Source organism: Xiphophorus hellerii, chromosome 17 (assembly GCF_003331165.1).
Source record: "Xiphophorus hellerii strain 12219 chromosome 17, Xiphophorus_hellerii-4.1, whole genome shotgun sequence".
Classification (NCBI taxonomy): Eukaryota; Metazoa; Chordata; class Actinopteri; order Cyprinodontiformes; family Poeciliidae; genus Xiphophorus; species Xiphophorus hellerii.
Window position 1 is genome coordinate 16,043,052 of NC_045688.1, and position 22,162 is coordinate 16,065,213.

Below are 22,162 nucleotides of genomic sequence, written 5' to 3' on the forward strand. Positions count from 1 at the left end.
AAGAAAAGGCACATTGTAAACCAAAATAAAAGCAAAACTCAAAGTCATGTGGTAATAACCAATAATTATATCCATGTCCAAGTAAATAGTCAAAGCAGGATTAATACAGCTCAGCCTGATTTCCCATGGGTCCAACAAGATGTCCTATTCTTACCAAACATCTTCAACATAGTAAATTATCTGGATAGTAAATTAAAACAGGACAATCTAAAAGACAAGAACAGCAGGGCAACAACTACGGTTGAAACCGTTATTCAGTACATACACAGAATAAAAACCAAGACACTTTCTCACTGTTTGAAGGTAAGTTAGATGTTTTCTTATTTGATACAATGGGAAAGTCAAAATAAATAAGCCAATATATCAGAAAAGGGATCAATTATACACGAGAACAGACATGATGGGAATGTCCAACCATCGTAACACGGAGGAGACTGGTTCTGTGACCTACAGATGAATGTGTTTGGGTCCAGAATGTGCAGAAAAAAGAGGAAGCTAATATGACACAAAAAAAAAAAAGCGAGACCTTCATATTTGGAGAAATTTTCATCTGATGAAACTAAAGTGGAACTGTTTGGACATAATAACCATTTTTGCATTTGGAGTGAAAAATGCAGGATGCTTGTACCATCCTAACTGTGTGGTATGGTACAATGCTGTGGGACCATTTTGCTGGTGCACTACATAAAATAGGTGGCATCATGAGAACTGAATATTATGTGGGAATACTGAAGCAACTTCAGTCAGGAAGATTTTTTTAAACTTACAATTTGTTTCGGGGAACTTCCAATCAGTTATCAAAGATTTTCTAATGTATTTTTTCCCTGCATTAAAGGGAATAAATGCAGGGATTTTATGTGAATTTCCTCGATCGCAGAACACTGGAAGAACTATCTAGATAATGTGGCAAAGTCATCTTAGAAATGACGCCCCAGAATCAAACTGAAATTGACATTTCCGTCTAAACCCTTTAGAAAACCTGTAGGTGTAAGCTGATGAGAGGAGAATATAAGGCAAGGGATTTTTCAGACGCCAACAAGCTTCTATGAGCTGCAGATGAGGACAGATGTGGGAGTAAAACACAAAAACAAAAAAAACAACCAGACGTGGAGCTCAAAAGACAAATCAAAAACAACAAGCACACAAGTGGGTTAGCCCAACCTGCCTGATCCAGTTATCTCCTTCAGAGGCTCTTGGCGCTGCCGTCTGGTAGCTGAATGTCAAAAATTAAGATAAATGGAGCAGGGGCTGCAGGAGGAGAAACACTATGACTCAGAGACGCTGTCTTGAAGTCTGAGAGATTTGTATAGCTGGAGGAGGTACTTTAGAGGAGGAAAGAAGCCGGCTTTCGGCCAAAAAGGTCGCCAGAGTAAATCGCCAGCCATGGCAAACGCTTTCAATGCCTGCAACCGAGTCGGCCGTAAGCGCTGAGACTCAAAATGGCAAACACAAAAAGAAAGAGTTAGCAGAGTTACCAGGTCATGCAGGAGAGTCATAAATACTGCATCCGTCTGTGGCTACAAAACAAGGTTTGTGCACAGTCAGCCTTTACTGGGTTTCACTAAAGTTAAAAATAGTCGTGGGGAAAGGTGGAACAGGGGACGTGTTCCCTCTTTGGGAGCGCTGTGCGGTTTCCAGCTGTCCGCCTCCGGCTCCATGCTCTTTTTCACCAGGATGAACAAAAGCAAAGATTGCTGAGAGCCATTTTACAAATGAATGGTAGGCTGATTTAATCCTTCGTTTACCGTCGGATTAAATGCACTTAAAAAACACAACAAAAAAAAACGAGGATTAACACAGCACTTTCGTTGAGGAATGGCTGGAACCCAACGTAAAGCCCAACTGAAGAAGATGAGTTGTCCTTTACTGGCTTGCACAAGCTTATTTAATTCTAATACAAAATTATGAAGAGAATATGCAGCAAAATGGAAAATTCCCATTTTTTTCAGATTCAGTAAACACATTCAAGTGAACGTCGTTTTGAACTATGCTTAACAATGTTTGTCTCTTTTCTTACTGTAAAACAGAGGTACAAACGTATTCATGCTGCGAAAGTCAATGCTTGATAGATTTAACTATTGTACTAATATGAACTTGATTTAGTTAAAATCCCAATTAAGAAAAATAAAATTGGTAAATTAAACCTTAAAACAACTGAAAAGTCTAAGAGTTAACAAACTACAAGAGTTCTTGAGAGAGATGCTAGACCAATTCCTCCACAGACACCGATGAGAATATCTCATTTAAGCTGATTTTCCCGACGTCATACTTAAAGTCACAACAACTTTAAATTCAATATGAGTGGCCGCATCATGAGGGATATGAAAAAAAAATTATAAAAACGCCTCAATTCCTAAAGTTTTACCCCCAATCAGCAGCAAGGTATGTAACTTTTCAGTATAGTTGCTTCAGATGGCAAAGAGGAGTTCACCCTGTTGGACTCATTATCAGATTTACTACAGATTCATAAACATTATTAGTAGATTATAGATCTGGGAGGATTGTTGGACCCGTCTTGATGCCAACAAAGTAGTAAAACACAGCGTTCTGAGAAAACTCTCCCCACTGTAGAGTAAATCCTGTAGTAGAAATCAGTCGCAACCACAAGCTGAACTACTAAAAGACTCTGCGGCGCCCCGCGACCCGGGGAGCACACCCACCTGGAAGCGAGATGGGCGACAGTTCGTTATAGCCCCCGAAGGAGGCGTTGCGGATGAGTTTGCGTCCGTCCGGGTGCGGAGGTCGAAGCGACGCCGTCCCGCCGCACGTGGAAAACCGCCGGCGGTTCAGCAGGCCCTCCTCCTTCATCATGGGGCCGGCACGGAGCTCCCTCGCCGGGGCGGGAGGAAGACACAAGGGGGTGCGAGGGAAGGGAGGAGGGGGAGGGAACGCTCTGGGGCGGAAGATCGGAGGGTGATCGGGAATCCAATTCCCTCTAGTGTGCGAGTGAAGCGGTGGAGGAGCACAACACAAAAACACATGCAGCCTTTGAATCAGTGCAGCCGACTGGCCCCCTCTCCGTCACACACACACACACACACACACACACTCTCTCCCTGCTATGAGAGGGGAGAGGCTGTAAGTACTTAATAAGGAATAAGCCGAGCCCCGCCTACTCCCTGTGCTCCGGATGGGAGGGGAGCTGCATCCTGACTCGATGTGTTCTACGTCTCGTCTTCCTCTGCTGCTGCATTTCTCCTCAGGAGTCTAATCACGTCTAAAGTGTTCCTATAGACGTAAAGGAACACTTCACTGCTGTCCCAGATGATTCATCTTTTCTAAACATTGAACTAAGACGCCTGTTTTCTTTTTGTTGGTGTTTTTTTCAATGGCGGCTGTAAAAACGGAGCATAATTTTTTATTGTAATAGTAATCAGTCACATCACAGATATCGTGGATTCATATCCGTGACGTTCTGTCCTGCTTTTTATCTTTGGAAAACAAAGCGGAGAAGACAGAGGATGATGAGAATGAGGCAGAATCAAAAGCTCCACGACAGCTTGGGTTCCCCAAAGCTCCCACCGCTCTCACACATTCCCAGATTTCATCCCAGACTCAAAACTGCCAGATTTTATCTTAATATTTCTTCTTTTTTATTCACACCTATATGAACATAAAACAATCCCCTATTTCTCTTTATTCTCCTTCCACGGAACTAGATCTACTTGTAATCTGCTGATGAGATGTTTTTTTATTGTTTCTTTTTAGTTACTAGTTAGTTGAGCGTTTTATATCCAACCTATAAATCAATCAATTTCTACAAAGGCTGCCCAACTCAAAGGATGAATCTGTGTTGCATCAACACGTCAGACATTATGGTAGAAAACCAATTTTATAGCTAGCAGCATTTTGCTAAGACACAATTTGATATTAAGTTGAATCTATAAAAAACACAAAAGATAATCAAATTCAGTTAGGATTTTAGCTAAGGATGCACTCATCCGCATTTTTCACTCCCACTACTGATACCGATATCTGAGCTTTAGTATCGGCTGATACCGATCCCATACCAAAAATCAGAGCTGATCTGACTTGATTGTCTTTTTTTTTTAACACGGCCATAATTACAAATTTATTTGATAATTCTGCACCAGTGCAGCACAGTTAAATACACCAATACCTTAAACGAGCATGGTCAAACATATAAAAACAACTTAAATTTGTTCAGTCAGTCAGTAGTATAACAGATGATGTTAAATGAATAATAAAGAAACAGAAACAATAGGTTGACTACCTCAAATATACTGCAACAAACCTTCTTTCAAATGGTTCAGAAAGAGCAATTAGGATTTTTAAATATAACATAAAATAAATAATAAAGCATAATGTGGCTCAAAGCATAGAATTAGACTGAATAGATCTGCTCTTATGGATCGGGTACATTGTCCCTGATACCTAATCTAGAAGTTTTTTAAATATCGGGACCAACACAGATGTTAATGTTGGATCGGTGCATTTCTAGCTGCATTATGTGCAGCTACATAATGTCTGTGCAGCTGCACAGACATTATGGCAAAGAACTAACTTTGTAGCTAGCAGAATGTCACAAAGACACAGCTTGATATTTAGTTGAATTTGTAAAAAAAAATAACAAAAAAACCCCAAAACTCTACAGTTAATCCAGTTTAATTAGGACTTCAGCATCAGTAAAGGGATTTCCAAAGAGCTACTTTCTGAAAACTTACAGATTTATACCCTCATTTATATTTTGTCCTTTAGAAACTTCATTTTGTTGTATTGTAATTACCCAGTCTTTGATGACGTGGGTTAAAATAGCCAAGAACGCACAGAATTAACAAGAATCTTACTGTATATGTAGTCTGTGGCACTATTATCCTGATAAATAGCAGTGAAATGTTCCTAATGAGGGGTGAGTCCTTCTGTAATCCTAAAGGCCTGTAGCTGCTGTGAGGTCAGGGGTCATCGGGCAGCACAAAAACAAGCACAAAGCTCTGTTAAAGACAGAAGGAAGACAAACTATTTGCCTTTATCTGGGATGAGAAAACCTGATCTGTAAGGAAGAACATCTACAATGTCGCCATCTTCTTTCCAATCAGCTGGCCTGCCCTGTTTATTGTTGTGACTTCAACCCATCTAAAAGCTCAGAGCGTCCCGCTGGCCTTTTGTCAAGTCTCCGTCCGTGGAGACTGTTCATCAGAGACAGACTGTAGGAGTATAAACAAGCGTAATCCCTTCTAAAACTTCTGTGGCCGTGGCAACCGGCCGTTCCGTTCCTGAGAAATGCACAGCAAAGGCTTTCTGACTCAAACGTGCTTTAATTAAAACAGGTAATTGGATGTTGGGAACGAGTGAATCATTTCCCACAGCTAATTAACCTGCGGTGAGAGGAGGCGTCCATCGCTGCTGCGCCTAAAATTAGTCTGCATTTGGGTCATTTTTTTCAAACTGGGTGCACGTCTAACTGAAGAAAATAAAATGAACTGCGGTTTTGAAAGAATTGAGGATTTTAGCAGCAACAGTGACATGTACATCAGAGTCAGTCTGTCACATGCCGAAAACACAACCAAAGCCTTAAAGGAGACACCATGTAAGCCTGGATTACCTCTGGAACAAAAAGGCTATTTAAATCATTGATCTATCGACTCCGTCTACTGTCTTTGAGTCAATGCAGCAACATTACTAACTTTAAAATCTGTTTTTTTGTGTTCCTTTCATCTTTCTTCTGTCCTTAAATCAGCAATTTTCAGGAAAATAGAAGGTATAAAACCACGACGCCAACACAAAAAACAAGTAATACTCTACCGTACTGTACCTCGGTTTTCTTCTGGCTAACAATCAAGGGAAACTCAAAAGAGTCCAAAGCTGAGGAGCAGACAGCAGCTTAACCTCCCATGTTGCGCTATGGTCACTCCGAGTGCTCCAGCTGTCCGAGCGGTGCTCAGAAACCCAGACGGAGATGTCGTCCATCATCTCTTCCCGACCCGGTTGGTGTTCGGGTAGCCCGCTGGAGGAAGACAGGGAGGCTGCAGATCAGAGCGGCCCCCTCTGTGTACCTAACCCGGTATGGCAGCGCCTAATCCCCGCAGCTGATCCTAAATCCAAACTGACCCCGCCTGTTCCCTTCGCTTTTCATCTCCCTCCGCTGCCCGTTTAGTTTTCTTTTAAATAGAAATTTTGACGGATGATAAATTGTCCCGGTAATTATTGAGATGAATGATGATATTGTCGTTTTGACCCAATTTACAAGTAATAAGTTGAAGATCTCAAAGACTAATAAACTTGAATTTTGTAAAGAACACTTGACGCTGGAACTGGAAGATTTTTTTAAAGATCCAAAATAAAACATGACAACCTAACAATCGAAACCATGAATAAAATGGATTATTACGTTTCTGTCAACAAAATTGCCCTGGATTAATACAGTAACACTTACTCTAATTTTCATTTTCTTGGTGGTTTGGTTTTTTCTCGTCTCTCTTTTTTACCAGAGACAAGATTCTTCCCGTTCCAGTAAGAATCTTTGAAAGCATGTATTTGTCTCAAAACAATATTATTTGTTGCATTCACAGTTTACTGTCAAGCAAAATTTGTTTTCATGACAGGCGGTGATCCTTCCGTCCGCTGCATCACCACCTAGGACAACTCTTCAAAGATACTTGGATGACAGAAGTTACGTTTAGTTTTATTTTGGTAGAAATACAGTATTATTGAACTGAATTTGAACTGAATGGTTTAGATCAGTTCACATTCATGTGTCAAAATGACCCAGTCAAAGGCTGTAAATTTAATGAGAAGTCACTGCAGTGAAAGGTGCTTCCGCAAAGTACTTAATCAACCCAACGCCACACTTTTCAGATCGTCGTCCCACATCAAATCCAGATAAAACCTCCTATGGCTCGTGGCTACAACGTGAGGAAATGAGAAAACGGTCAAGGTGCAATAAATACGTAAGAACTGGAGTCGGTTGTTTTCTGACTCCAGACTGCTGATCCTCAAGGAGTCGGCGCCCACGGCTAAAGGCGTCTCATCAAAACGGCTCCTCACTGAGTCATAAAGCAGAGGCAACTCCGTTTCTGTGCATGTGCGATAGGAAATCACTGAGACAAAGCCGACGCACCATGAAAGCAGTACCATCTTTAAATATTTAAACACTGACATTAATGCATGATTCTTCAGAGAGGATTCCAGAAGTCAGTTCTTGGTGCGAAAGAATCACGGAGGGATTTTAACAAACGCAAACAAGTTAAAATATGGAAGAAATGCATATAAATATGAGAATAAGTGGAGCTTTGATGTCTGGAGATCACTCCGTGTATTTAATATGCTAAACCTTCGTACTTGTACTTGACACTGCTGAAACAACCGCTCATTTTCACACCTCAGCTGTGAATGTTCCCTCACAGCTCCGGCAGGATTTGAGTAATCTTACATCACCGCCATGCGTCTCGCTGTACGGACAAACTGTAAAGGGTTGTGACAGAGGAATTATGGGGGCAAGGGGATAAAAAATTTTTAAAAAATTTTTTAAACGGGCAAACCGAACCTCAAGCTGTCATCGAGATGGTTGTTCTGGACCGCAGCTTTGATTTTTCTCTGACAGATCAAGACCAGTGCCATTAGTGGCTCTGACATCAGTATTGTTCGGGCTGAAAATCTGTTGCCATGGATACCTATTTTGGTCTTGAAGGAGTTGAGGGTCAGAGAAGGTTTTCGCGAGTCATTGTGAAAACAAACAAAGGCAGTTTGGATGATGCTGCAGCATATGAAGGTGTCTCCTTAGGAAAATATTAAAGTGCTTCTTAAATCTGGATCATAACTGATAACAATACGCTGGACATTGAAGTTACGATTGCCAAATTAAAACCAGAAACTTCAATCTATATGGTTTTAAAATAATAACTTCACAACACAGATGTTACTTTGTTCCATTTCCTCTTCTCAAAACAGAATGTTGAGAATGCTTTAAAATGTTTGATGTTAGACCAAGTGGAATTTTTCTTCCAATTCTGAATTATGCACTATTTTGAGTCAGTAACTTAAAAAAACACACAAAAAACAATTCAAGGTGACTGACTGCAGATTTACATTTGTGTCATAGTAGCTCCCTCTTGTGGTATGATCACACTTTTAAACATATGTTTTCTAAAACCACTAACAAATGAAATTAAGCTCTAACATTATGACGTCATTTTACACCTCCTAACTACCTAATCAACATCGAATCACTAAGTTGGACAACCATTCTTTCCTGCCTCCATGATCAGGAGAGACTTCATTATTAAGACAATGAAGAACTGATCAAAAGAAAGAGAAATCAATGGAGTTTTGTCAAGATGATATACTGTAATGTAGCTTTAAGGTAACCGAGCAACCACCCTCAGGAAGCTCTTCAATCCATAATCCTATCAGTGATTAACAGAAACTCCAATTTCATCAATAAGACCTGCATGAATCATGAACTCGGATTCTTTAGAAAGCCACAAGAGGGCGCACTGACACTGCAATGAGATGAATGAGTGGTTATGTAAGACTTTGGTGAAATCTACTCTATTTTGTTCCACAGCAAGACTTTTATCTGGTGTGAGAAAAAATGCAGAACAACATTAATCTAATGAAAAGAGATACATTTGTACTTTTTAGAGTGGCGTCAGTGTTAGTGGATAAGGCGCTAAAATCAGCTCCATCCTGCTTAAAAGGCCTTAAATGAACTCATTCCTACAGGCTTTTAACTGATGACTGCGATTATGCACCCAGATTGTTATATCTTCATTCCTTTCAATTGATTTCAATATGTTGAAACATGATTCTCAAAGTAAAACAACAAACTTTAAAAAAAAGCAAGATTAAAAAAAACTAAATTCCTGCATTTAAGCGCTGAACACATAGTGAGGAAAAGACAAGGTTTTTATCGCCTCAAACTCAGTAGCTGAGGCATACTCTCTGAGCCACGCTGCCGCCGCTCAATCCAGACTAAGACAGCTAATCTGATTATTCTGCAAATGATAAATGTTTACTGCTTTAATCAGGCGGAAGGCTGATTAAAGCAGTAAACATGAAAAAAAGAAAAGAAGTTTTACAGAATAAAAACTCATATTAGAATAACTCCTTATGAGAACCCCGTGTTATTCATTATCATCTTGTTTTGTTTTGTTTTGGAGTGTTAAAGTGTATATCCCACACTCAAACAAGCCAGTTCGACTGAACCAAAGGGACGAAGCATAGTTTGCCACATAGCAATAATGTGAATATAGTGTGTATTTACAACAGAAAAAAGTGAATGAACCTCCATGTTTTGCACAACTGCAGAGCAAACAGCGCGCCAGTGGGTCTTACCGTGGGTGTAGCTGACCCCTGGGCTGAGGTTAGAGGGCGTGGCTATGTGCTCCCTGTTGGGCGTTTGAAGGCCCGCCTCCTTCTCTTTCTCCTTCTCCTTGTCCCGCTCCTTCGCCTGGCGTTGGCTCATCCTGCCTGGGGTCAGAAGGATGGGGTCATCGGTGGACGTTATAGCACCTACAGGTGGAAACAGGAAATGAGATGAAAACAGGACATTAGGCCATCTCTTGCTTCAGAGAGGATCTACAAAGGGCCCTCTTGTGGCGCACCAGTTTGGTGCATCCCTCCCGTTTCATAACCCCTTTTCGATAACTTACATAACATTCGGTTTTATCTACGCCTTATGACTGGAAATATGTTTCATAGGAACTGATAAGCTGCATATATGAGCCTGTCCCTTATCACTCCACCATGTTTACCTGAGGCTAATGAAACTAGCATGCATGTTGTTGCTTAGGAAAAGGGAAACCATTTTAAGGTGAGCACCTGCAATAGTGTTGCACTGCCATGTTAAGGTGTCTGGTAGTTAAATGGTAAAGATGATGAATATTAAAACAGATGCAGATTGCTCGTGTATTAGTGTCGTGGGTTAAGCTCTCAATTAATCAGATAGTTGCTTGAAGCTAGATCTGAACGCCACAGACTGGGTTTTCTTTTGAGCTTGCAACCCTTTTCTAATTTCTAATTATACAATTTTCTTCTAAAATACAAAATGTATTAGAAACAAATCACTTTGAAGGCTCCAAGCATGCAAGACCATTTTATATCAGGGTTAGCTGATGTAATGACAAAATAGAAACTTTGGCTTATTTACTGGGAAGACTGAACTGATAACGAAGGTTTCAGAGGAGGTGTTTTTCTTCTCCTTTCCACCAAAACTCCTTTGAACCGGGTTTGATTTAGGGACAGAGGTACTGAGAGAAACGTTCTGCAGGAGGGAGCTGGATGGGAGGTGCCGTGTACATGAAGATATTCAAGAGAACTGTATGTGTTAAGTTTCACTTCTTCCCTTTTCTTCCTTCTCTTTTTCTCTTTCTAGCCTGATCTCTGAGGATATTTTATTATTCTAAAATAAAAATATATAAAGACAAATGCGCATTTCTCTGATTGAATCAGTGTTCCACTAAATATCGAAGGAATATTTTATTACGCTGATAACCCGGATTATCCAAACTGAACCAGACTTTTTTAGTTAAACATAAATCTATTCACAAGTATACCTCATTCTTCCTATGGAAGACAGAATTAAACTATTATAAAAGTTGTTTCAAAAACATAGTGACAGAGTAGTTAAAGGGGCAGTATTATGTGTTATTATTTATTTTATCAAGTAGCTATGTTAACTATAATTATACATATCAAATTTGACTTAAAAGAAACTTTACTTTATAATTTAACACCTTGAAATTGGGTCTCTGTCTCTTTAAAAACTCCTGCTCTTTCTGAAACTAAACCTTCAGGAAATCATCAGTATATGGCTCCTCTATTAACCCTTTAGCAGTGTTTTTACCAGCGTTTCACTGAGAAGTGGTTTCTAAAATGAGCGCAGCAGATCCTCAGTTCCACCAGGTGTTTGCTAATTGCTGCTGACTAGTCTAAAGGAGCTGAGTAGATGAGTCTCTGGGGAGGGCTGCTTGGAACCTGCAGCTCCGAGGAAGAGCTTCGTCTCAAAGCTCTTCAGTCCCACCAGGCGTTATGCAAAGCTGAATGGTTGCCTTGGAGATTGAAGGATTTCTCAGAGATACATGAAAGAATAAAGGTAACACTCCAGGTATGTTTTTGATGAGGGAATAACATTATAACATGATGTGAAGCTCAAAAATGTCAATTTCTACATAATACTGCTCCTTTAAGTTTTGCATTGTACTGCCAGTTAGGTGGATGAAAGAAAAATGGTATGAAATCCTTTCCTTGCTAACAAGAACAACAAATTTAGTTCTTGGAAATTTATCAGGTTGTACTCAACCCCCCTAAAGGTCACAGTGTGGAATCTAAAAGGGCACCATCCGTCACTGTAATGGAGGGAACACGTTTTCATTAGTCCTGAGGACTCGGCTTAATTGGGCAGAGAATGGTGAGAATTTTCGCCTCTTGATTTGCCTTGATTTACTTTGACCAAAGTTTGTGGATGTAAACAAAAAGATGACCGAAATGGAGAGAGAACACAGTGGTTCACGGACACCGAATGAGGATTTCAAAGTTTTCAGATCACGTATACGTTTATAAAAATTACATGTACGAGGTGAATGTTCATGTCTTTGGCTTTCCTTGTAACGCTTTCTTACTGTAAGTGAGGGAGACTCTCGTTATCACAGAGTTTGCTTGTTTGGTTCACAGAGTTCAGATGACTTATGACTTTGTCTAAACAAAGTGAAAATAAAGTGGACCAAACATCTCTAGCATAAAATACCCTTTAAGTACAGTAGGCAAACTAATTAGTAGCATGTGTGTAAAGCAGCAGAATGCAGGCTAGCTACCTGACCATATATACACACTAATTAACTAGCCAAAAATAGCTTCTTATGCTTCTCATAAATAGATTATGTTATTCTGTTTTCAAATTTTGTGTAAAAACCGTAACACGGTGAATGTAAAGGAATTTTAATGACGATTCAAATAAAAATAAAAATCTTCTATCGACCCATTAAAAATCCCAAGTTTAACAGGAAAGGCCTAAAACTAAATTTCACATAAAGGATATTTAAATAAGAGGTGCAAGTAATAACGTTCAATATTTCCTTTCAATAAAGGAATTGTGCATGAAGAAATGTAAAAAATTAAAATATATATATATGTCCTTACATAAAAACAGTCAAACAGATTTCTGCAAGCTGAAGTAAATAGCAGCAAAGGAAAAGCATAAACAACAACAAAATTCTTTCACGGAAAAAGCTTGAAAAATGAGTGAATTGCTTTAGGACTCTCTTCTCTAAAGTTGAACATTTCCCTCTCTTCTTCTGGCTCTAAATATCAGCTCTGGACTGGCTGCTGTCTGTGTAAACTGCCCAAAGCCCTTCCCCTGAAAGGTCGCTGGCTTACCAGAGGCGGCATGATGCTCTCTCAACTCTGCATGGAGCTTGTGAGGGGGGAAGAGGTGGAGACAGAACAAGAAAAGTAAAAGAGGAAAAAGAGCAGGAAAGAGTCGTGGGGATTGAAAAAGTGACATGGGGGGGGGGGGGGGGGGGGGGGGTTGTAGATGAAGATTAAAGGAGGGGAGAGGAGGGTGGAGATGGTTTGTGTCCACCATGCGTTGTTGTGTTGGCCAGATGTTGACAGGTTTGCGTGCAGCGGGGTTGGCGACAGTGGGCAGCATCAGCAACAGCAAGTGAGGATGCAGCCACATGGGACGACAACAAGTGACATTAATCCCCCCAAAAAAGAAGACAAAGAGACAAAAACAAATGAAAAACAGACATTAGTTGGACTAAAATGTTTATGAGTCAACTTAAAACAACAGAAGCAGAACATTTAAAAAAAAAAAAAAAAAAGGCCTGCGAGGGTACAACGGTGGATTATGTTCAAGAAATAAAAGATGAAGAAATTAACAGAGCAAACAAAAGAGACATAAACTCAGTAGCTGCTAAGAATGCCCTTTTATTTTGATTTACCATCCTGTCAGGCTCAACTGGATTTGTTAAAATACATGAAATAAGAAAATTAATTTTCATTATTTGACCAGCTCAAAGGTTAAAAAACATATAACAGATTCTCAGTTAGATTTGTCAATTATGACATGACTATATGTTTTTATGGTTATACATATTAATTACTTCATCTTAAAATAAGAGAAACAGTTATTGTTACCAGCTTAGATTAGTCACCTTCTGTAAAGCATGTTCAACCCTGACAGTGAAATTAGTTTCTATTACCACAAGGAGGGAGTGTTGTACCAAGTTGGTTGCTGCGAAGCAGTGAAGAAGACGACACAGCATTTTAGCTAACAGAGAGATGGGAGTTAATATTAACACATCAACTTGTACAGCCAACCCCAAGAATAAATAAAACTAGCATTATGATAATTATCGTGTGTGAGAAATTTTGCATTCTTTTACTGGTACATAATGAACAAAAAAAGTTATGGTAAATAAAAGAAAATTTAGGAATTACAACCTATAGTTGTGTGGTTTGCATAGGGAGGATTTAAGGAATAAATCAGTTCTCGATCTCGGACTGAAATATCTCAATTGGAAAGGACAGTTGGATGTGACAAAGCGTGGAGCCTCGCCTGTTTGCAGTTCAGCATTCATGGATTTATCTAGTCATGATTATTTCAGTGGGACATAACTCTAAATTGTTTGTGGAAAACTTGCTTATTTGCAATTTTTTTCTAAAATATTTGAAAATGCAGTCTGGGAATCTGAAACACCTAGACATAATGCTAGGTGCATTGGCGATGGCAAAGCAGCAAATCCAGGCACACCGTTCATTTTCCTCGCGGCTGTTTGGCCGTCCCCTCCCCGCCCGAGAGTGGAGATAAGACAGTCTGTGGAAGTTAGTTTCTGTGATAAGGCTAAGACTGTTTCCACTGAGCTTAATAATGCATTATTGTATATTTGGTTTTAGTATTTGCAGGGTTTAGCTAATCTCGAGTGGCTGTGGTCCAGGGGCTCCTCTATACTACTGCATTTCATAAATTCAAACTCTGATTTCCAATAATATATAATCCCAGCTGGATGGAATTACGCCAACACCTCATATAGATCTAAGTGACCTAGATGTGTACTTTAAAGTGGCATCAAAAATGTGTGTCAAGCGCAATTGAAATCAGCATAATAATAATATTCATCAATGTTAACATTTCTTGTTAGGTTCAAGGGGAGGTGTATTATTCTACAATATGGTGCAGTCAGAGTTGGCTGTTTATCTTATTTGCGCTGTTGATGGATTCCTTTCACAGTTGTTCCCATCACATTTGTGGTGAAAGATGCTAACATAAGTAGCTCAATACGGTAGAAGCCATAGAAAACAATGGCACCCATGTTTGTTCCAAGAAAGGGAAAACAAAATTGCAAAAAGCTGTTGAGTTGGAACCCTGACATTTTCTAGCTGAGGAAGAAACAAAAACGAGAGACAACACTAAGAGCTGCTTGCAACAATAAGAGGAAGGGATTAGCAAACAGTCACTGAACGTCAGAGGTCGATTAACAAACCTTAATCTCAGCTCATCTGATCGTCATGCGGTTGGAAAGTACAGTTCTACCTGGACACTGTTTCTGCCTTCCAAAACATTCCCTTCCAATGCTGAGATAGTACCATTAGTTGGCTTTGTGTCTGAGATTCCTGGATAGTTCTGGGGATATAGTCGAAGGCAAAAAATCTTCAGCTGTTGCAGTCTGAATAATACCACGGCTTTCCGTGATCACAGCCGGAGTCTAATCCTATAATAAAACTATTCTTACTCAGTCAATTTCTCTAAGTTGGTTCAATAAGACGTCAACTTAAAATAACCCCAGTTGCTTTACTTGATTGACTAAAGGGCCAGGCTGAAAGAAAAAAAAAGTGTTAGCTGTCAGAGCTGATTACTACATATGCAGATGAAGAAGCAGAGGTGACACAACGTCTGGCAGGAAGACAAAGGTTTGGTGAAAAAAGATGTAATGATAGAGCTGGAAAACACCGATTCAATGGAAAGAGAATGCATTGTTGGATTTCAGCGTTTGGTGAGATAATATTAGAGCTTTTATTATCAAAAAACTTACAAGCAACGAGTGGCATCGAGTGGTGAATCTCCAATCAGAAGCCTTATATGACTGGGAATAGTTAAACAGTCCTTAGAATTACATTTACAGCTTGCTTGAGGATATTATACAGTATTATATATGACTGTCCTTAATAATGAGATTAAATTAGGTTAATATAGTGTTCTTTAAGCTGTTTAACATACATCCTAAACATTTTAGTAGCCATTTAAAAAATTACAAGTCAAAAAACAGACAGATTAATGAAAGTAAATGTGATCACCTTTGCACTACCTGCCGATACACCAACATTTTCATGCGTGCAGTTTTTCCTTTACAGCTTAGGATGTGAAACAGCACATCTAAGATAAGGCCTGTGAGTGAAGCATTCAAAGTTGTTGGTTAACATGAGCTTGTAGTACTCTAAAGATAGCAGCTGAAAACAGATGGCCTTGGTGTGTTTGATCAGTGCAAAGAGAAGCCAGGTCTGTGCAAAGGAACTACAGTTTGCCTTTAAGACACAATGCATGTAGCACTTGAAGCCATGAAAGAAAATGAGTTTAAATCAGTCAACAAAACCTTTACTTGGTAGAATCGCTCTTGTTAAAATGCGCCCGCCTTCATAAGCCCACGGTTTAAGAATGAGTGCTTTGAACAATATGCAGTTTGACTGTGAGCAGTTCTGCATCAGGAAGATTATAAATATGAAAGTTGACATTTTTCTGAGGGAATCAGTCCTATTTTCCTTTCATTGGTTTCAGACATAAAACAGCAGCCCTGCTGTGTTGATAAGTAATGAACAGTGACTGTAAGCTTGACTGCGCAACCTAAAATTTCCATATTTGCTTGGACACAGAAAGAAGAAAAAGAGGGAAGGACAATGGCGCATAACAATGTTTTGTTTAATAACTTAATAATGAGTGTTCAATCACTTACAGTAAACAGTTTACGTAGATTATTGATGTTCCGATTGGGATTGTTTGTCCCAGATGCCCATTCAAAAACTGACATTTGCAAATACTGAGTTGTTGTTTCAATACAGTTCATCAGTAGCACATGGTCCTGCAACTTTGTACAACTTTACTCACTTGATGTTCTTTCAGATAAAGACTGCAGTCTTTATCTGAAATAGAAACTAAATATGGGGTTCCTCAGGGTTCTATTTTCGGGTCCCTTTGCTTTAACATCAATATAATCATCCTAGCTCAGACAACAGAACACTGCAACATACTCTCAACATGCACGTTCTGAGAACAACGTTTTACATCGGTGAACACGTTACAATAGTTGCTCTACTCAGTCAGTGTGTCCAAAAACAGTGATTAGACGGGTCTGAATTTCCACCACTTTAATGCAGTTAGGACAGAAAGGATTCTTTCTGGTCCAAATGATTTAATAAAATGTACTTAATTCCAATTTTAAAAAATTACAAACAACATAAACAGAAAACAATATAAACAACAATAAGGACCATGAACAAAAATAGGACCTAATCTTCTATTGTATCACATCCTATTTCCCTGGAAGTCTCGAACCGTCTGCAGAATGAACAGCCTAAAACACAGGCTGCTCTTTCTTCCTATGAAAAGATGGGGACTGCTAACGGGGGATAAAGCGCTGTGACATATTACATAACGTTTGAACATCACTTGCAGCACATTTCTGACCCAGTTTCCTTTTCAGCAACAGAGAGAGGAGGAGGATGTAAAAAACAACAAGTTATTTTTTGTACTATATCTAAAGGGCAGGTTGAAACTCAAACATGTTATGAGGGTAAAACTGATCTAATATTCCCCCGAGTATGAAAAAAAAGAAAGATTTAGAATGAACATAGACATTTAGAATAGCAGGTGATATAAATCACCAATAAGCTAACAGTGAATACCAGAAGCCTTACTGGTTAAAAGTCAATTTTTACTTTGATCAACTAGAAAACTCCAAATTCCAATTATTCTCTACATTGACATTCCACTGCAGTATCGTCATGGTGTGAAATCACATATATCATTTCAGCCTGTGTTTGACGTCAGAACAGCTAAATCCATTATTAAGGAACTGGCAGGTCTGTCAGTAAAGTGGTGAGTTCATGGCTAAAGCCTGAGCTACAGTATGAGATGGAAAACCTGGAATCTGTCCAAATGGCCGGAAGGAGCTAGAACTGAAACCATAAATAATATTGCTTGAACATATTGGTTTATAGAGTGTAGAAGGTATGGTCTGAAGAAATGCCTGAGTCAATGGAATTTGCTGCTGTCCAATATGATGAGTCTCACAATTCCAATCCGAAAATACACTGCCTGGCCAAAAAAAAAGTCGCCACCTGGATTTAACTAAGCAAATAGGTACAAGCCTCCTTTGGATAAGTACTGCATAGGCGATTATCTTTCAGCGGGCAACAAGTTATTTAACCCCAGCTGATGCAATGAGTAACTCCTCATTTCTTAAACAACCATGGCAAAAGACACATCCTGTGGTCGTGGAAAAGATGTTAGTCTGTTTAAGAAGGGTCAAATCATTGGCATGCATCAAGCGGAGAAAACATCTAAGGAGATTGCAGAAACTACTAGAATTGGGTTAAGAACTGTCCAACGCATCATTAAAAACTGGAAGGATGGTGGGGAACCATCGTCTTCCAGGAAGAAATGTGGTCGGAAAAAAATCCTGAATGATCGTGATCGGCGATTACTTAAACGTTTGGTCAAATCAAATCGAAGAAAAACAACAGCAGAACTCAGGAGTATGTTTAAATGTGAACGCAAAAGCATTTCCACACGCACAATGCGAAGGGAACTCAAGGGGTTGGGATTGAACAGCTGTGTAGCCGTAAGAAAACCTCTAATCAGTAAGGCTAACCAGAAAAAAAGGCTTCAGTTTGCTAGGGAGCATAAAGATTGGACTCTGGAGGAATGGAAGAGGGTCATGTGGTCTGATGAGTCCAGATTTACCCTGTTCCAGAGTGATGGGCGCATCAGGGTAAGAAGAGAGGCAGGTGAAGTGATGCACCCATCATGCCTAGTGCCTACTGTACAAGCCTGTGGGGGCAGTGCTATGATCTGGGGTTGCTGCAGTTGGTCAGGTCTAGGTTCAGCAACATTGTGTGCCCAAAGAATGAGGTCAGCTGACTACCTGAATATACTGAATGACCAGGTTATTCCATCAATGGATTTTGTCTTCCCAAATGGAACGGGCATATTCCAAGATGACAATGCCAGGATTCATCGGGCTCACATTGTGAAAGAGTGGTTCAGGGAGCATGAGACATCTTTTTCACACATGGATTGGCCACCACAGAGTCCAGACCTTAACCCCATTGAGAATCTTTGGGATGTGCTGGAGAAGGCTTTGCGCAGTGGTCAGACTCTCCCATCATCAATACAAGATCTTGGTGAAAGATTAATGCAACACTGGATGGAAATAAATCTTGTGACTGCAGAAGCTTATTGAAACAATGCCACAGCGAATGCGGGCTGTAATCAAAGCTAAAGGCGGTCCAACAAAATATTAGAGAGTGTGACCATTTTTTGGTGGCGACTTTTTTTTTGGCCAGGCAGTGTATATGTGGCAATAACAGAGGAGAAACAATTTGTTTGACCTCATTACTATGATCCTAAGTAGCTAAAGAGTTGTGATGATCAAGGAGAGCTGCTAACTGTTACTGTATGTTAGCCATCTTCATCACATAATGACAAACTAAAACTAACCAGTAGTCATAACCAGTTACTAAATAAATTGCTTAAGATCCTTTTCATGCTAACAAAATTTAAGTGTTTTCTATTAGGACTTCATGTCATGGAATAGTATGAAGTGTGTTATTGTGAAGTGGAAGTAAAAAAAAAATCACACTCTTTTTCTACAAATAAAAATATGAAAATATGGTATGGTTCACTCTCTATGTGATCAGTCAGAACCATTAGCCCAACATGTGATTTCATGTTTGGGTGATGAAATCACACCAAACATTTTCAGTGCTCTTGTTACAATTTGGCACGTCAATAAAATATACTGATCCGACTTTGTGGAATGTTCTCTTTGTTCTTTTGGAAGCAATACAAGTACTACCAGGTTTCGCTGTGGTTATTTCTGTTGAGATATTAAGAACAACACATAGTGGATTAGTTTTGTTTGATTTCATCAGGGAGGCTAGAAATTCTGACCTTAGCTGTAATTTGAAAGATATCAAAGTATAAAGGTTACCCAAAGATCATACATCCAGTCCCCAGACAAGGAGCTTTTTCAATGCTTTATTGACACGAGGGCCCTTTTATAATTACAGAAGCAGAAAAACTACAAGTATTGGCTGAGTTATTCAAACTTTTTAACACAGTTTGGGTTTGTAAAACCTTTACTCCATTTGTGGAAAAAATGTGATCAAGCTTTCCCAAAATTATAGCAAGTCTTGCACTTTTCTGGTGTATGAATAAACCTCTATTAGTTTAACCATTTTTCATGTAGATCTAAGTCTACATTACTTCTGATACAAATGACAACAAAATGGCAATCCAAACGAGACAATGATCTGAAAGAAAGCTAATTTCAACCCTTTTCTAAACAGAGTGGCCCTATTTAATTTTTTTTATAAATACTAAATACAATCTATCCCTCTCAAAGCCATCAAGTACAGTAAGTAAGTCATTAAGAAAAAAGGATGTTTCTAAGGGTGTTTTCACACTTGACAGTCCGGTAGACTCTGATTGATTGGGAACCAAAATTGCAACATTTTTAGCTGGTGTGGTTAATTTACAAACTCTGCTTTGCCAAATGATCCAAATTAATTGAAAAACCAGCTTCCCTCCTTGCCTGTGGTGGCGCTGCACTAAGAACCCCTGGAAGAAACGGCACAAAAACCTCAGAAGAAGACGCAATCGCAACTCCCTTCTTCACAACATATAAACAAAAATGGAGTAACATCAGATTTTAGTTGTTGCAAAATCTTTCTTTAGTGTTTGGTAAGAGACCCCGAGCTGCATCTCCCGCCAGCGCTAGACTACCATGTTTGTTTTGGTTGTATTTACAATGTTTTTGGAGCAATCTCCGGTCCATTTGAATTCCCATATGCAATTGAACAGCACCAGAGTTCACTTGAACCCAACCTAAGTTTGTAGATGGACAAAGGTTTGCTTTTTCAGTCCATATAAGAGCTTGACTGTGCATTCATGAACCAGACTTTCTAGACAAACGGACAAGAATTCGATTAAAATGGATTAAACAGGGCTGGTGTGAATGAAACCAAATTCTTTTGTGGGGCATTGGTAGGGGCAATGGTGATGGATTGTCTGCAGCATCTCATTAGACAGCAGTGTTTCAACATGATCCAAAAAGATCAAGTTAGAGGATGGCCTGGTGGTTAAATGGACCTCACACTAAGTGGTGTCTCAGTTTCATCACAGCAGGAGACCAGGGGCTCAGGAAGAGCGCAGAGGTGAGGTGGTGAAAGTCCTCGAGAATAAGGGTGAAAGCAGTGTTAAAGAGCCTAACTAAAGCTCTGTTAGTACACTGCACACAACATTTAGAAGCAGGTACCCACTTAAAAAGAAAATATGTAACAATAGATAATAAGACAAACAGAAGGGTATATTGTTTTAGTAAAATTCTCAGTTAGAAAAGAATCAGCAATGTAAGATTTTTAACCAAGAAGTGACATGGAGGACCGGCTCAAGGATGATAGCGTGAGTTGGGTAAACAGTCTGCATGAGGTTTTCATTAGGAGCGTTTTGGGAAGTGAGCACCAATTAAGATCTTGGCATCTAGTTGGAAAATAGCTTTTGTCCAGAACTGATGCGTAGCTCTCCCCAAGCCAGAAATAAAACAATCTCAGATCATACTTTGGAGAACAAAAACTAAACAATGCATCTAATTATGTTCTGGGGCTTTATTTATAATTTTTACATACAATTTTAGCTAAATTGGAATTTAGCTCAAATGTATTGAGATAAAGCTCAATTTTAAAGATAATCTGAATGTAGTTTATGTCTTAAACTACATCAAACTAGTTCAAAATTAAACTACAAGGGCAGATACAGTAAATGAGCCACAAAGCAGTGATTGGTGAGTCTCTATCTATTAGGTTAAAAACTGCATCTGTCGTTTTGAGGGGAAGCGTTATGAAGGTAGACTTCACAGTCCAGCTGCTGTTCAGAATGAACAAGCACAGACCTTGGCTAGTGCTGTCAGGCTGATTACTCTCAGCACTAACCTGTCTGCCTGCACCTATTGAACACAGCCAACACTCCCGCAGAGCCTCTACTGTATTGTGAGGAAAATAAATAGGAACAAAAACGCAACTGTTTATGGAATACTGATGATACAAAGCAGAACCCTAGAAACAGATCAAGTTAATTTGCTCCCATCTAAGTTGTATGAACATGGTTGGATATTTCAGCAGCGTTTACAGATAGGAGCTAACTCCGGAGTAGACATGTAGGTGGACTGGAAAGGGTTTGCTGATTAAGGAGTTATGCTTCAGTACTTCATATCTCAAACGGTAGCCGTTTGTACCTCCTGTTATTTGCACCATAGTTCAGCTCTTAGCCTAAATGTCTTCCTTACTCACTTCTAAAGAATAACTGAAAGACAATTAAAGCAACAAACACTGATACTTGCAATGACGACATTTTGCTAAAGACAATTTAAAGTAATTTTCTATACCTAATCAAAGTGGGGTTCCAACTTTCAAGAGCTCTTGGTCCTTCTTGTTCATTTAAAAAGATAAAACAGAAAAGCTAACTATGCCAGATTAAATAGGAGAATGAAGGAAAGAAGGAACACAGGAACTAATGCAGGAACGAACGAAGAACGAACACAGGAACCAGGAATGAATGAACGAAGGAATGAATGAAATATCAAATGAAAGAACGAAGGAATGAAGAAAATAAAAAACAAAAGAATTAAATAAAAAATAAACATCTGGGGGATAAAAGTCTAGAAATTATAATAATTTTTCTATATTTTCTATATATAGTTTGGAAGAGAAAATCAAATTTTCTCTTCCATACTAATCCAGACATGCAACATACTAAAATAAACTTTTCCAGAAATTTTAAAGACCGTGTTGCTATCTGGCCAATAAATATCTAGAAAAACAATGCTTTTGGAGGAATTTTGGTTTGATTAAAGGAGTAACAATTTGTCTGATTTAATAGAGTTTACTGGTCCGACAAGAATCAGAACCACAGTCAATGTAAGTAAGTACA

The 22,162-nt window shown here is 39.2% G+C and overlaps 1 protein-coding gene across 8 annotated transcripts in view; it reads right to left on the reverse strand.

The window, feature by feature from the left end:
* The window catches only part of osbpl8 (oxysterol binding protein-like 8), a 70,106-nt gene that overhangs the window by 21,509 nt on the left and 26,435 nt on the right, over positions 1 to 22,162 (reverse strand). For 3 of the 8 annotated variants that reach the window (XM_032588987.1, XM_032588984.1, XM_032588985.1), the window contains exons 3-4: positions 12,334 to 12,370; positions 9,284 to 9,471 (exon numbers count right to left, since the gene is read on the reverse strand). In XM_032588987.1, coding sequence (XP_032444878.1) covers positions 9,284 to 9,471; positions 12,334 to 12,370 — 225 coding nt within the window. Of the gene's footprint in view, positions 1 to 2,660; positions 3,009 to 9,283; positions 9,472 to 12,333; positions 12,371 to 22,162 lie in introns of those variants that run through there. The other 5 variants (XM_032588989.1, XM_032588990.1, XM_032588991.1 and 2 more) reach the window with 3 other exon arrangements.